Consider the following 16229-nt stretch of genomic DNA (forward strand, 5'->3'; position numbering starts at 1 on the left):
CCCCAAAAGACAAACACTAAGGATTCGGCTTCGATGCATGGTGTACATGCCGTAGCGTATCCCAAACATACCCGCAGCTATTTGTAGAAACTGACGGTGACTTCTTGTGCGATTGGGATGTAGACAATACATGGAGCGCTTCTAATCGTTTCCTAGTCTGACTATTGCCCAGTAGATACATAGAGTTGGGTGGGCAATTGCCCCCTGACATTGTCAATCATTTAAAGTGAGTAACTTTAGGGCCGGTTTCACACGAGCATACAGTAATACGGATGCAAATCTGCATTATGGCCGCAGGACCTGACAGCTGAACTAACAGCATCATAGGACCGGCATCATTTGCCCGAAGCAAAAAGTTCAACTACGTTACTGCTGGTTTATAGAAGGGAAGAAATGGAAGATAACAGGATTAGAGGAGTCATAGGATTTAGTGTTATAATTAGAGATGAGCGAACCGGGTTCGGGTTCGAGTCGATCCGAACCCGAACGTTGGGTATTTGATTAGCGGGGGCTGCTGAACTTGGATAAAGCTCTAAGGTTGTCTGGAAAACATGGATATAGCCAATGACTATATCCATGATTTCCACATAGCCTTAGGGCTTTATCCAACTTCAGCAGCCACCGCTAATCAAATACCCAACGTTCGGGTTCGGATCGACTCGAGCATGCTCCAGGTTCGCTCATCTCTAGTTATGATCCCTGAGAGTGTTGTTGGAGACGATAAAATGGTCCAATAATATGGAAAGCTACCAACAGATTAGACTGTGTTCACACATGCAGTAATGTACTGATAATGCAATGTGGATGCATCATTTAGGTTATGTTCAGACATAGCAATAAAAAACATGCCAATCAAACATAACTTTTGATATGTTGCTGCCCATGGTGAAACGAACAATTCAACAAATACTTGTTACTATCTATTCTGTCTCCTTCCCCAGTTCTGAGCTGCTGCTTTCTTCCTAAGACAAAAATCTGTGTGTAAGCTTTTCTCTCTGTCTCCCCCTCCCTTCTGATATAAACAAGTCCCTGAGTGGCTTTATCTGCAACATTGTATCTTCTTTGTAATGCCGGGAGGAGTAATCACAGCAACTTAACCACAGAATAACCCTCCCAGCATTACAAAGAAGCTACAATGTTGCAGATGCAGCCTGCCAGGAACTTGTTTCCATTAGCCGTCTCAGAAGGGGTGGGGGGACAGAGAGAAAAGCTCACACACAGATTTTTGTGTCTTCAGCAGAAAGAAGCAGCTGAGAACTGGGGGAAGGAGACTGAATAGATAATAACAAGCATGGAAGGAATTGTTAGTCTCAGCATGGGCAGCAACATATCAAAATTTGTTTAAGTGGAATACCCCTTTAACTATTTGAGGCCTAACTCCAGACATGAATGGTTTTACTGTAAAAAGCGTTTTAAGGGACTATTCTCAAGATAGGCCGTCAATGTCTTAACAGCAGGGTGCCAAAAGTAGCCATGCCGGGATACTGCAGCTCAGCTCCCATTCACTTCAATGAAAGCTGAAGGCCACTACTCAACAAATGAAGTCCAACATCTGATCAGTAAGAATGCAGAAGGTCAGCATCTTTCCAATCAGATAAATAAAGCCTATCCTAGGGGTAGCTCGCCAATGGAACAGTCCTGGAAACCGCTAAGCTAATGTGCCTTCCAGGACGCTGCATGCTCCAATCAACTTTATAGCATGTCAGGTACATAGTACAAAGCGGCTCCAGTGCTGAACATATCAATTCATTATCTGAGGATTTACAGCTATTTCCAGCCTTGACCTTCACAGTAGGGAATAGGAGAGAGCGAGTAACTGTGTAAATATAAAGTCAGAGGCCGCACATATCGACGCTTCCTGTTATGACGCCTAAGCTGAGGAAACGTTCCATTCTACTCACTGTAGTCAGAACACTTCAGCTGAATGTTCAGCCAGTTGGTGTGAATGTCAAGTGACGGCAAATACAACACATGACTATGTAATAAAGCCGGGTAACTAAAATTGTTGATGCAGAAGAATGGTAATTCATGTAATAGGAGGCGCTGTGTTATAGACGACTCCCTAGGTCCGCATCAAACTTCTTCAGCCACAGCTATTTAAAGGGGTTGGTAAAAAAAAAAAAAAAAAAAAAAATCTAATCAACTGGTGCCAGAAAGTTCCATAGATTTGTAATTTACTTCTATTACAAAATCTCAGGTCTTCAGTACTTATCAGCTGCTGTATGTCCTGCAGTGGAGTATTCTTTCCAGTCTGGAGAGCAGGGAAGGTTTTTTTTATAGGGATTTGCTGCTGCTCTGGGCAGTTCCTGACATGGACAGAGGGGGCAGCAGAGAGCACTGTGTCAGACTGGAAAGAATACATCACTTCCTGCAGGACTTACAGCAGCTGATAAGGCTTAAGATTTTTAAATAGAAGTAAATTACAAATCTATATAACTTTCTGACACCAGTGCCTCTGAAACAAATGGAAAAAAAAATGCTGGAGTTCCCCTTTAAAACTAGTTCTGCTCACAAAACCAGCTGATGTGTTGCCTACAATGAAAAAAGTACTAAATGCAAAAAATAGCATAAAGTACGAAAGAATGAAGAAAAAGTTGGAATAAAAATGGACTGGGAAAAAAAAAAAAACATTCACACCCCTTCATGAGTAATTTAGAGAACAATAACCATGAAGTGCAAAAAATGGAGGTGTGTGAAACAGCACAGTAAGTACAGAACCTACTAGCTGACCACATTTACCAGATTCACTGTACAGAAGACCCCGCTCATAACAGGCCCGCTGTCAAACTAAAATGTCATCATACTGTGCAATTACTTTGCAGCTATAGTTTCCCATCCCATATCATACAATCAGTAATATCCAGGACCCATGATCTGCACAGAGAGGAGAAAAGGCAGCCCTGCACAGCACAACATCCTTCAATGTTCTCTCACCAAGATCACAGACTAGCTGTGACCTTTCTGACCCGTGAATCCAGCGTTTTACGTGCCCAGACAGTCTCCAAACTACACAGCTGCTTCTCTGCTCTTCCTGCTCACTCATCCCCCCTCCATAGGATATAATAGACACAGCAAATCCATCTGCTACTCTGTAATAAACACTGCTTTGCCTGTTAATGAACAGATAAGTAGCAAGGGGGAGGGGAGGCGGCTGGAAAACCGCTTTGAATACAGAAAGAGTCTTTTTTGCTTAATAAATCCTATTACAGAGTTTCTTAAAATGGCTTGTACTATTGATTCCTGCAAAAATATTTTAAATGACAGATACACTGTAAGGTTCTGTTTCCTATTCGTCCACATTTGTCAATAAGACAGTATATTCTCTATTGGCTGCTGAAAGCCACTCTTACATAGTATCCAGAAGGTGACATAACATAAACCAGGCTCCATTTCCGCCTGCTAGGCGTTACTTCCAGGTTTTGTTGATCGACTGGTTTAACGCTAAGTCCACTCCTACACACCCTGACAGAGCGCTTCAGCTTCATAAAAAACTCTGCCTGCTCAGCCTTTCCCTTGCACGGTATGCAAGTGCGAGTTTACCTCCTGGCCAAGTGGGATCTGTGCCAAGGTCAATACAAGTCATAGCCAGTTTCATGAATAACGGGGAGGCCCGGCCCAATGGAAACTCTGAAATGTTAATCCCAGTAACAGATTAGTGTTCCCATAACAGAGCTTTACGGAGATGCTATGATCATGGACAATACTGGATGAACTCCAAGTACACCAATCTAGTTACTAGCGGTGCCACCACAACAAAGACTTACAGAGACATTTCCCAAAGTGTTGCTAAAAGTAAAGCTGAAAGGGTTATCCCACACACAATTTTTAAATATAAAAAAAGCAAAAAATGTTGTCCAAAATAACTGCAAAAAAAAAAAAGTTAGAAAAAAGTTCTCAGCTGAGATGGCCTACAAAAAATAATAGTCTCCTATTGTTTCTGGTAATCTCCAAATGCTGCATCCACCACGGATAGATATATATATATATATATATATATACTGTGTGTGTGTGTGTGTGTGTGTATATATATATGTAGGATCTCTTCTAGCAATGCAGCCTTATAAATATGAAAATTAAATGCCCCCTCCCCCGCCCCACCAAGTTTACTGAAAGTCTTAAGTAAGGAAGGTGCATGCAGGAAATCTGCAGCATGTAATAATAGGTGCATACACACAATCCAGCCCTACGATAAATCCCTCTGTTCCAGCACTACCTTCCAGCCTTGGGGAGGAAAGAAAAAGTGTTGGTGATCTTATTCATGGTCATACTACCATTACACCTTGTGCTCCATTTAAAAGGGTAGTGGTCACTTGTGGTGCAGTGATGTTTAATCTCCAGCTTCTGAAGGGCAGGCTTAAAGACGCTATACCAAAAGGTATTCTATGAAAATATTAGCATGAATAAGGGACCTATTACACGGGACGATTATTGTGCGAATTATCGTTATATCGTTCGAAACGATAATCGTTTGGTGTAAATACAGGCAACGATCAAGCGACCAAAGAGAAATCGTTATCATTCATTTGGTGCCAAAATTATTGTTAATCGTTCACTGTAATTCCACATCAATCTTTCATTTGCTGGAATCAGATGGAGTAAATGATTGTGGTCGTAATCAACGACTATCGTTCTATGTAATATGGTGAACGATTTCAGGTGAACGATAAACTGCAAAAGAGAGAGTTTATCGTAAATCGTTAATAATTGCTTTGTCTAACAGGGCCCTTAGGTCACTAGATACAGCACCACTTTCTGCCCATGCACCAATAAGAGCACAAAAGCAATGAGGATGCATACACACTGACTGACACATATAGATACAGCAGATACACACACACTAATACATACACATACAGCACATACAGCTCTCAGTCTTTCACCTCCTTCCTTTGAGATCTCGCCACACAGTAACTTTGAGGACCTGCAGGTCATGTGATTCAGGTCCTTCACAGTTCTCCCTGTGTTTGTTTGTGTGTGTGCAGGATCCTGGAGGCTGATCTGCTGTTCCTCTTTAGTTGCAGCAGAGTGCCGCCTAAGGCAGAGACTTCACCTCATGGACAGAGCAGCCCTAAGGCTGCATTCACATGTTCCATGTTGTGCAAGGAACACGGACATGGAATGCCTGTAACGGACTTCTCCCCCCGCCCGGGCAGCATCTGTGATAAGATGCTGGGAGCGGGGGAATTGTACAGATATGCGCCGCACTGTAATGAATCAGCTGTGCGTCTCTGTCATTACAGTGTGGCGCATATCTGTAAATAAAACTACAAAAGAAGTACTACACATTCATCCATTCAATGGCCAAATCTTTGAGATATAAACCTGGAGTTTCGGAAGTGGAGTGGCTAAAAGTGGCTAAAAACTTCCATGGTTACTTTTGGGTTAATCATATGTTAAAAAATAAAAAAGTAAAAAAATAAATCATCATCATGGTACCCTCCCTCCCCAGTGGCCCGTATCCAAATGAAACACACAAAATCGGCCTGCTGGTTTAACTCAACTCCTTCTCCCACCCCAGGACCTGCGCAGCATTCCAACCATCTCACTACCATCCTCTGTGGAGGGAAGAAAAACAGGATTTAAATGGAAACAGATCAGAGTTTCCCAGAAGACAATGTTATCATAATTCTGAATCTCATCATTCCGTTAACCCATTGACGACCAGCAGCCAAGTCTGATTGCACAACGCCGTAAAACATCTACTAATGGAACATAATCAAAGCTCTATGTCCTCAACCAACCTGCCCCAAAGAGAAAACCTGCAAGAACTCCAACAATGTTAGGTGTGCGCAGCGTACAAAGTGTTTTCTGGTCTAAAGGAAGTGTTTAAAGCGTAACGGTCATTTAAATGTCACTTTTCAGAAATCAATAAATATCAAAAGTGATTTTAAGAAAATCTGTAATTGGTTTTATTAAGCAAAAAAGCTTCTTTCAATTCAGAAGAAGCAGGATTTCTGTGTCCATCATAGTCTATGGAGGGAGTAGGGGTCAAGGGGGTTAGTGAGCATGGAGAGGAGAAAAGACAGCCCTGCAAAACACATCATCCTGCAATCTTCTCTCACCAAGATCCCAGACCTGCACTGACCTTTCTAACCTGTGAATCTAGTGTTTTATGTTACCAGACAGTCTCCAAACTGCTGGGCTGCTGTCTCCTCTCCCTGCTCACTCATCTCCCTCGGCCTCTTCATAGGTTATAATTGACACTCAGTAAAACCTATCTTCTAGAAGTGTGGGGGGGGGGGGGGGGCTTCTGCAAAACAGCTTTTTGAGTACAGAAAGAGGCCTTTTTTGCCTAATAAAAGCTATTACAGTGTTTCTTAAAATCGCTTGTACTATTGATTTCTGCAAAAATATTTAAAATGACAGTTACACTTTAAAGCAACAGCGGTCACCTATAAGAATGGCCACGGCTGGTTGGTACTGTCTCACCTTGCCCAGGTCTTCACCGGCTCCATGTTGGCTCTGGTTCATCAGTGGGGAGTGTCTGATCAATGGCTCCTGTAACAGATCCAGCCTGGGTCTCTTTGACTCTGCCATGTCTAGATCTGCTTGCTTGCTCAGGTCAGACACGTAGTTATGTGGATCTCCTCTTCCATGTACATCCGATGACCTGTGGAAAGTAAAGCATTAGTAATGGAAATATACATGGCCACACACTTTAAAATTGTTAAGGAATCGGTCAACTCAGAGGAAAGCATAAACACGCAACTTGATGTGACTTCTTGCAGGATACAGGCTCTATATACTTATAATGGAGCCTCTCTCCTAAAAACAAGTCAGATTAAGCGGGGAGCCAGGGAGTGAAGCACACAGCCGCTCGCTGATGGTCATTTGCAGAGTTATAAAATTACATTTTTCCTTGGGAGCAGAGGTGCCACAGAAGTGACGCTGAGCCACAGCATGCACGCCTCCCTCCCTGCCACACCCTCCCTTCCTTAACTAATGTGTACAGGAGGCTAATGCTGCGTTTACATGGAACGATTATCGTTGGAATTCGCACGATAACGATCGAATTCAAATGATAATCGTACGTGTAAACGCAGCGAACGATCAAACGACAAGCGAGAAATCGTTCATTTTGATCTTTCAACAAGTTCTCAAATCGTTGTTGATCGTTCGCAAAAAATTCACAGATCTTTCCGTGTGAACAGACGTTCGCCGATTTAACCAATGTGTGAGATAGGCTTAAGCGATCGCAAAACGAATTTCCGTACGATATATCGCACCGTCCAAACGCTGATAGTTATGAAAAAAAAAACATTACTTCAACAGCGTTAATTGTACGATCGGGCGAATTATCGTTCCGTGTAAACGTAGCATTAGCCCTTTTTAATAATCAGATAAGACAGGGAGGGTGGGGGAGGGAGGGAGGGAGGAGGCATGCATGCTGTGGCTCAGTGTCACTTCTGTGGCACCTCAGCTCCCAAGGAGAAATGTAATTTTATAACTCTGCAAATGACCATCAGCAAAAGGTGTCAATTGTTTTATTTCTCTATCACCTTATAAGGATACAGGCTGGGAAGCTATTATATGATACAGGCTGGGAAGCTATTATATGATACAGGCTAGGAAGCTATTATATGATACAGGCTAGGAAGCTATTATATGATACAGGATAAGAAGCTATTATATAATACAGGCTAGGAAGCCATTATATAATACAGGCTGGGAAGCTATTATATGATACAGGCTAGGAAGCTATTATATGATACAGGCTAGGAAGCTATTATATGATACAGGATAAGAAGCTATTATATAATACAGGCTAGGAAGCCATTATATAATACAGGCTGGGAAGCTATTATATAATACAGGCTGGGAAGCTATTATATAATACAGGCTAGGAAGCTATTATATGATACAGGCTAGGAAGCTATTATATGATACAGGCTGGGAAGCTATTATATAATACAGGCTAGGAAGCTATTATATGATACAGGATGGGAAGCTATTATATAATACAGGCTGGGAAGCTATTATATAATACAGGCTGGGAAGCTATTATATAATACAGGCTGGGAAGCTATTATATAATACAGGCTGGGAAGCTATTATATAATACAGGCTAGGAAGCTATTATATGATACAGGCTGGGAAGCTATTATAAGGATACAGGCTAGGAAGCTATTATATGATACAGGCTAGGAAGCTATTATATGATACAGGCTGGGAAGCTATTATATGATACAGGATAGGAAGCTATTATATGATACAGGATAAGAAGCTATTATATAATACAGGCTAGGAAGCCATTATATAATACAGGCTAGGAAGCTATTCTATAATACAGGCTAGGAAGCTATTATATGATACAGGCTGGGAAGCTATTATATAACACAGGCTAGGAAGCTATTATATGATACAGGATAGGAAGCTATTATATGATACAGGCTGGGAAGCTATTATAAGGATACAGGCTAGGAAGCTATTATATAATACAGGCTAGGAAGCCATTATATAATACAGGCTAGGAAGCTATTATATGATACAGGCTGGGAAGCTATTATATGATACAGGCTAGGAAGCTATTATATGATACAGGCTAGGAAGCTATTATATGATACAGGCTGGGAAGCTATTATATAATACAGGCTGGGAAGCTATTATATGATACAGGATAAGAAGCTATTATATAATACAGGATAGGAAGCTATTATATAACACAGGCTAGGAAGCTATTATATGATACAGGCTAGGAAGCTATTATATGATACAGGCTAGGAAGCTATTATTTGATACAGGATAAGAAGCTATTATATGATACAGGCTAGGAAGCTATTATATGATACAGGCTAGGAAGCTATTATATGATACAGGCTGGGAAGCTATTATATGATACAGGCTAGGAAGCTATTATATGATACAGGCTAGGAAGCTATTATATGATACAGGCTAGGAAGCTATTATATGATACAGGCTGGGAAGCTATTATATGATACAGGCTAGGAAGCTATTATATGATACAGGCTGGGAAGCTATTATATGATACAGGATAGGAAGCTATTATATGATACAGGCTAGGAAGCTATTCTATAATACAGGCTAGGAAGCTATTCTATAATACAGGCTAGGAAGCTATTCTATAATACAGGCTAGGAAGCTATTCTATAATACAGGCTGGGAAGCTATTATATGATACAGGCTAGGAAGCTATTATATGATACAGGCTGGGAAGCTATTATATAATACAGGCTAGGAAGCTATTATATGATACAGGCTAGGAAGCTATTATATGATACAGGCTGGGAAGCTATTATATGATACAGGCTAGGAAGCTATTATATGATACAGGCTGGGAAGCTATTATATGATACAGGCTAGGAAGCTATTATATGATACAGGCTGGGAAGCTATTATATGATACAGGCTAGGAAGCTATTATATGATACAGGCTGGGAAGCTATTATATGATACAGGCTAGGAAGCTATTATATGATACAGGCTGGGAAGCTATTATATGATACAGGCTAGGAAGCTATTATATAATACAGGCTAGGAAGCTACTATATGATACAGGCTGGGAAGCTATTATATGATACAGGCTAGGAAGCTATTATATGATACAGGCTGGGAAGCTATTATATGATACAGGCTAGGAAGCTATTATATAATACAGGCTGGGAAGCTACTATATGATACAGGCTGGGAAGCTATTATATGATACAGGCTAGGAAGCTATTATATGATACAGGCTAGGAAGCTATTATATGATACAGGCTAGGAAGCTATTATATGATACAGGCTGGGAAGCTATTATATGATACAGGCTAGGAAGCTATTATATGATACAAGCTGGATGTTATTACAATAGAGGAAATACACAATGCTGAGATGATTGTTTGGGGATCATGTAAATGCAGCAACAATAAATAAACAGGAAGATGGAAGCATTGTTTTCTTCTCCGTGCACATCTGATGCAACCATTGACCTCTCCATAATGTTACCACAGGGAAGTTCTCAAGAAGGACACAGGCTTGATATCCCGTAGCAAACATCTGAGCCTTCCTGCAAGTCACATCCCATCTAAGCAAAAAGCTTGTGCTCATGTACAGACCTAAATATTTTAAGAGAGCTAAAGGAGGTATGGCGGTATGATTTATTCATATCCCAGGGTTCTGAAGGGAGTATGAAATGCGTGTGGGGGGGGGGGGGGGATGGAAGGAGGAAACGGAGAGCTCAACCTGTAGAAAAATGCATTAAAGCAGTTCATGCATTGTGTATACTGACTCCAAGACAGATGTGAAGCTATCCGATTAATTTACCCTGCTGGATTACAGGGATATAGGTTCATAAGGGACAAGAATATTCATAAGGAACGGTCACCAATACTTGAGTGTGATAATTTTCAGAAATCATTTTCATTAATCAGAAACATTGAATGTTCATAATATTACAAATATGCATGCTTATTTTGAAATATACATTGCTACATACAAATATACATTAATCGCTACATACAAATATATATACACTGCTACATACAAATACAGCGGTACCTCGGTTCTCTAACTTAATTGGTTCCGGAAGGCAGTTTGAGAACCAAGCAGTGTCTTCCCATAGGAAATAATGTAAATGTGATTACTTGGTTCCAGCAGCCACCAATAATTACCTACAATCCTCATTTATTACACTGATAAGTGCTCAGTATAATCACTACAGTACAGTACAGAACAGCTCTATATACTGTACAGGACATTACACATAAGAAATGTTCATCAGAACCAGCAATTATAGTACAGTAGTCACCAACTCCTCACCCATCCTACTGTATAGCGTCCCCCCCCCCCCCATCCAAGCACTGTAATGTATGGGAGATGGTGGTGCACTGTCTGTACTACTACTGCACTGTATATGCACTCCAGCAGTCTTATACAGTACTGTACTGTATGTGAAGCCTCACCACTGCTTAACTCGCCAGGTACAACCCACCATCCACGCTCGCAAAAACGTTCGAAAAACGTTCAAAAACCGAGCAAAGTTCGAATTCCAAACACTACTTCTGGGTAAATTTTCGTTCGAATACCAAGCAGTTCGAGTTCCAAAGCGTTTGAAAACCGAGGTATTACTGTATATATATATACACACACGGCTATATACATAAAATGCTACATACAAATATACATACACAGCTACATACAAATATACACACATCACTACATATATCGCTACTTATAAATATACAGTACATACATTGCTACATACAAATACATATACACAGCTAAATACATAAACTGCTACATACAAAATATACAAACATTGCTACATACAAATATATATATATATATATATATATATATACACACACAGCTACATACAAATATACATACACTGCTACATACAAATATACATAAACTGCTACATACAAATATACATACACTGCTACATACAAATATACATAAACTGCTACATACAAATATACATACATAGCTACATACAAATATACATACATAGCTACAAATATACACACACACACACACCTCCACCACGCACACACACACAGACACATACATACACGCACACACACACACACACACACCAAGCATTTAAGCACTTAGACCTGTGCATGCAGGCATTGGCTGGTGACAGGTTCACCCCCCCTTACCCGCACTGCCTTATTTATAAAGATGGCCGGACCATAAGAACAACGATGCACTTTGCCCCTCTGCCATTTTGTCTCGCACCCCCTCCTGATAGTATGTAAGCTCATGCATGCGAGCAGGGACCTCACTCCTCATGTATGGATAATTATATGTATATCTCTGTAATGTCTATTTTTTTGTCTATGTATGTACCTCCAGAATTGTAAAGTGCTGCGGAATCTGTTGGCGCTATATAAATAAAAATTATTATTATTATTATAAACTGCTACATACAAATATACATACACAGCTACATACAAATATACATACACAGCTACATACAAATATACATACACAGCAACAAATATACATAAACTGCTACATACAAATATACATAAACTGCCACATACAAATATACATACACAGCTACATACAAATATACATAAACTGCTACATACAAATATACATACACAGCTACATACAAATATACATACACAGCTACATACAAATATACATACACAGCTACATACAAATATACATAAACAGCTACATACAAATATACATAAACTGCTACATACAAATATACATACACAGCTACATACAAATATACATACACAGCTACATACAAATATACATAAACTGCTACATACAAATATACATACACAGCTACATACAAATATACATAAACCGCTTTTTTTTTTTTTTTTTTTTTTTAGAAACGTTACTGTCACTTTAAAAAACTTTTGAAAACTCACACAGATATGTGTGATCAGTGGGGCCAGGGGAAGCACGCGGCTGAGCGCTTCACTTCTCTGCTTATTGTTCGTCCCGTCTCATTGATGGAATACATTTCTTTTCTACATGGAGCCCTGCAATGAAATGGATAGAGCAGCACGCCGTGAACTCCTCCTAGTTGTATCTAGAGATTGTGGGGGCTGAATGCCCAGACCCCAACCAGTCAAAATTATTGACAAAAAATTTTTAACTTTATTTTTTAATTTAAATCAACTGGTGCCAGAAAGTTATATAAATTTGTAAATTATTTCTATTTAAAAATCTCCATTCTTCCAGTACTTATCAGCTGTTGTATATCCTGCAGGAAGTGGTGTATTTTGACACAGTTCTCTCTGCTGTCACCTCTGTCTATGACACGAACCGTCCACAGCAGGAAAGGTTCACACGCTATAAGGCCCAGTTCACACTGAGCAAATTTGGCCCGATTTTACACTGAGGCAGGCGGGATTCCACAGCAGAGAGCTCCGCCACGGTATCCCTTCTTCCTCAGTGTCCAACAGCGTGTCTATGGGAGGGCTTGCACGCCTCCAAAGAATTGACATGTTAATTCTTTGACTGGAGGAGAGCTCCACTGCAGAATTCTGCCGAATCTGCTCAATGTGAACTGGCCCTAAGGGTCTGCTACTGCTCTGGACAGTTCCTGACATAAACAGAGGTGGCAGCAGAGAGCACTGTGTCAGACTGGAGAGAATACACCACTTCCCTGGGGTAAGGTAACACTAACTAGAAGCAGCAGTGTACTGTATGTATATGTATATCTGCTCGGCCTCACTCCTCTTTCCAAAAACTTTTATAAGCAACAGCTGTAATGTGGCCATAGATTTTATGGGCAGCGGCTGTAATCTGATCTCTCAGTGAAGCTGAACAATCTGTATTCATAGGAGGTTTAACGGTAAACTGAGCGATCTATGGAGCAGGAGTAGGAAAGCAATGAGATAGATTACAATGGTTAGTATGATGGCTTGTGCTATTGATCTATGGAAATATCTAAATGATAGTTATTCTTCATAGCAGATTATGTGACCAAAGGCATCTGGGAAGCACATATATACTGACAGGTATGTCCAGCTCCTACTGAAGGAAGCACATATATACTGACAGGTATGTACAGCTCCTACTGAAGGAAGCACATATATACTGACAGGTATGTCCAGCTCCTTCTGAGGGAAGCACATATATACTGACAGGTATGTCCAGCTTCTACTGAAGGAAGCACATATATACTGACAGGTATGTCCAGCTCCTTCTGAGGGAAGCACATATATACTGACAGGTATGTCCAGCTCCTTCTGAAGGAAGCACATATATACTGACAGGTATGTCCAGCTCCTACTGAAGGAAGCACATATATACTGACAGGTATGTCCAGCTCCTTCTGAAGGAAGCACATATATACTGACAGGTATGTCCAGCTCCTTCTGAAGGAAACACATATATACTGACAGGTATGTCCAGCTCCTTCTGAAGGAAGCACATATATACTGACAGGTATGACCAGCTCATTCTGAAGGAAACACATATATACTGACAGGTATGACCAGCTCATTCTGAAGTTTGATTAATAGTCAAGATCACTTTAAATTTCTATAGGATATCAGAATTAGATCTATTACAAGAGAGTGTAAAAGCTTAAAGGGGAACTCCAGTTAAGAAAGATTTAATAATCTAATAATCTAAGCTTGTGTGTAATATGTTTCTACTACATGAATTGGTCCGTTTGCAGGACATCCTGACTCACACCCTGAAGCTGCTGAAAATCCTCCCTAACTGGTCCACTCTGTCTCCACTCCTCTGTCCTCCCCTTCCCTTCATAGACAGAGGTCACATGATCACTGTATTTTCTGTTGCCAGGCAAGCTGTACCACCTTGTCTGTAACCCTGCCCACCAATTACATCACAAAGTGATCATCTGGACAAGGGTGGGGAAACAACAGCCTCTCCTGAGTAGTATAGGGGAAAGGAGACACTGTTGTTTCATCTCTCTCTCTCATCTAGATAGATAGATAGATAGATAGATAGATAGGTACTTTGTTTACTGTGCAAAGCAGAAGCAGATCAAGCCAGTGGGCAGATACTACAAGAGGTACCCGGGCAGGTACCCGGCAGCTGGCTCTGAGGTGCAATGCATGCTGGGAGACGTAGTTTCCAGGTCAGGTGCCATGATGTAAAACTGGGATCATTTGTGAAAGTTTACAATTGAGGCTGGGAGCAGCATAGACAAGTGGGGAAGGTGTGAAACAATCAAGTCAAGTGCATCTATACGTCTTTTGTGCGTTTTCTTTTTTTTTTTTAAGCGATTTCTGGAGTTCCCCTTTAAAGAAAAAAATGATCCTCCTATAAGCATATGTTACTGTATTTCCACATTTATTAACCTTCATGGCATTAATCTGGGTAAGATACAGGGCTGCAATGAATTTTTGCTGATTATATCTGTTCTCGCACGAAAACCACCGATACCAAGTTGTGAGTTTACAGGCGAAGAACATTCCCAAACCGTGTTTATGAAAGATGAACAATAAAAATAGAAAGAATACATGTTTAGGCCCTGAAATAAGAGTTGCTGAGTACCACATAAGCGTAGCCAGCGGCAGCTCTAAGGTACAGGAATTCACACCCATGTCAAGCTCAGTCTTGCCAAAGCCGACCAAGCAAGGCCTGGAATGTAATGTAATCCAAATGACTCCTGGTACAAGACGAACACTTCAAATTAAATTTGATCACAAGAATTTCCGTAAAAACAAACGTATCCTTGTGTGGCCCTCCTGTTATTTACCTTTATAATGAGGGGAACAGCTCAGACTATAGCCTCTTGTCTGCCATAGGGTACGCGCATTATATACGTTGTGTCCACAAGTGCTTTCTCTATAGTCAGAATCTATGGGCAATAGTCTCTGGAGGGAAGGTATAAATAAGGTATGCTTCTAGGTTATATACAAGATATACATAATCCGAAGCTCAACACTATGTACAAGATGGTGCCATCAGTAAAATGGTCAATATTACAGCTTTGTCTTTCCAAATAAATAAAAGTACAGTACATAAATAGACCTAAATGATAAAAGTAAATACTCTTTTTCTCCAAAAAAAAGATAAGAGTTTATTTTCAGGGTAGATCACAGTATACCCCTACACCATAGCCCCAATCTATACAGTAGATAGCCACCATACTGTATGTGTCACTGTTATTAGGATCCTATACTGTATACCTCCCCCCTCTGTAGTTGTTCCCCCATACTGTATACCTCCCCCCTCTGTAGTTGTTCCCCCATACTGTATACCTCCCCCCTCTGTAGTTGTTCCCCCATACTGTATACCTCCCTCCCCCCTCTGTAGTTGTTCCCCCATACTGTATACCTCCCTCCCCCTCTGTAGTTGTTCCTCCATACTGTATACCTCCCCCTCTGTAGTTGTTCCCCCATACTGTATACCTCCCCCCTCTGTAGTTGTTCCCCCATACTGTATACCTCCCCCTCCTCTGTAGTTGTTCCCCCATACTGTATACCTCCCTCCCCCTCTGTAGTTGTTCCCCCATACTGTATACCTCCCCCTCCTCTGTAGTTGTTCCCCCATACTGTATACCTCCCTCCCCCTCTGTAGTTGTTCCCCCATACTGTATACCTCCCCCTCCTCTGTAGTTGTTCCCCCATACTGTATACCTCCCTCCTCCTCTGTAGTTGTTCCCCTATACTGTATACCTCCCTCCCCCTCTGTAGTTGTTCCCCTATACTGTATACCTCCCTCCCCCTCCGTAGTTGTTCCCCATACTGTATACCTGCCCCCTCTGTAGCTGTCCCCCCATACTGTATACCTCCCCCTCCTCTGTAGTTGTTCCCCCATACTGTATACATCTCCCC

At 41.0% G+C, this 16229-nt stretch overlaps 1 protein-coding gene across 17 annotated transcripts in view; it reads right to left on the reverse strand.

Annotated features, from left to right (window-relative positions):
- The window catches only part of NCOR2 (nuclear receptor corepressor 2), a 344534-nt gene that overhangs the window by 203029 nt on the left and 125276 nt on the right, over positions 1-16229 (reverse strand). For all 17 annotated transcript variants that reach the window (XM_069960952.1, XM_069960940.1, XM_069960954.1 and 14 more), the window contains exon 4: positions 6430-6610. In XM_069960952.1, coding sequence (XP_069817053.1) covers positions 6430-6610 — 181 coding nt within the window. The remainder of the gene's footprint in view (positions 1-6429; positions 6611-16229) is intronic.

The sequence above is a fragment of the Dendropsophus ebraccatus genome, chromosome 3 (assembly GCF_027789765.1).
Source record: "Dendropsophus ebraccatus isolate aDenEbr1 chromosome 3, aDenEbr1.pat, whole genome shotgun sequence".
Taxonomy (NCBI): domain Eukaryota; kingdom Metazoa; phylum Chordata; class Amphibia; order Anura; family Hylidae; genus Dendropsophus; species Dendropsophus ebraccatus.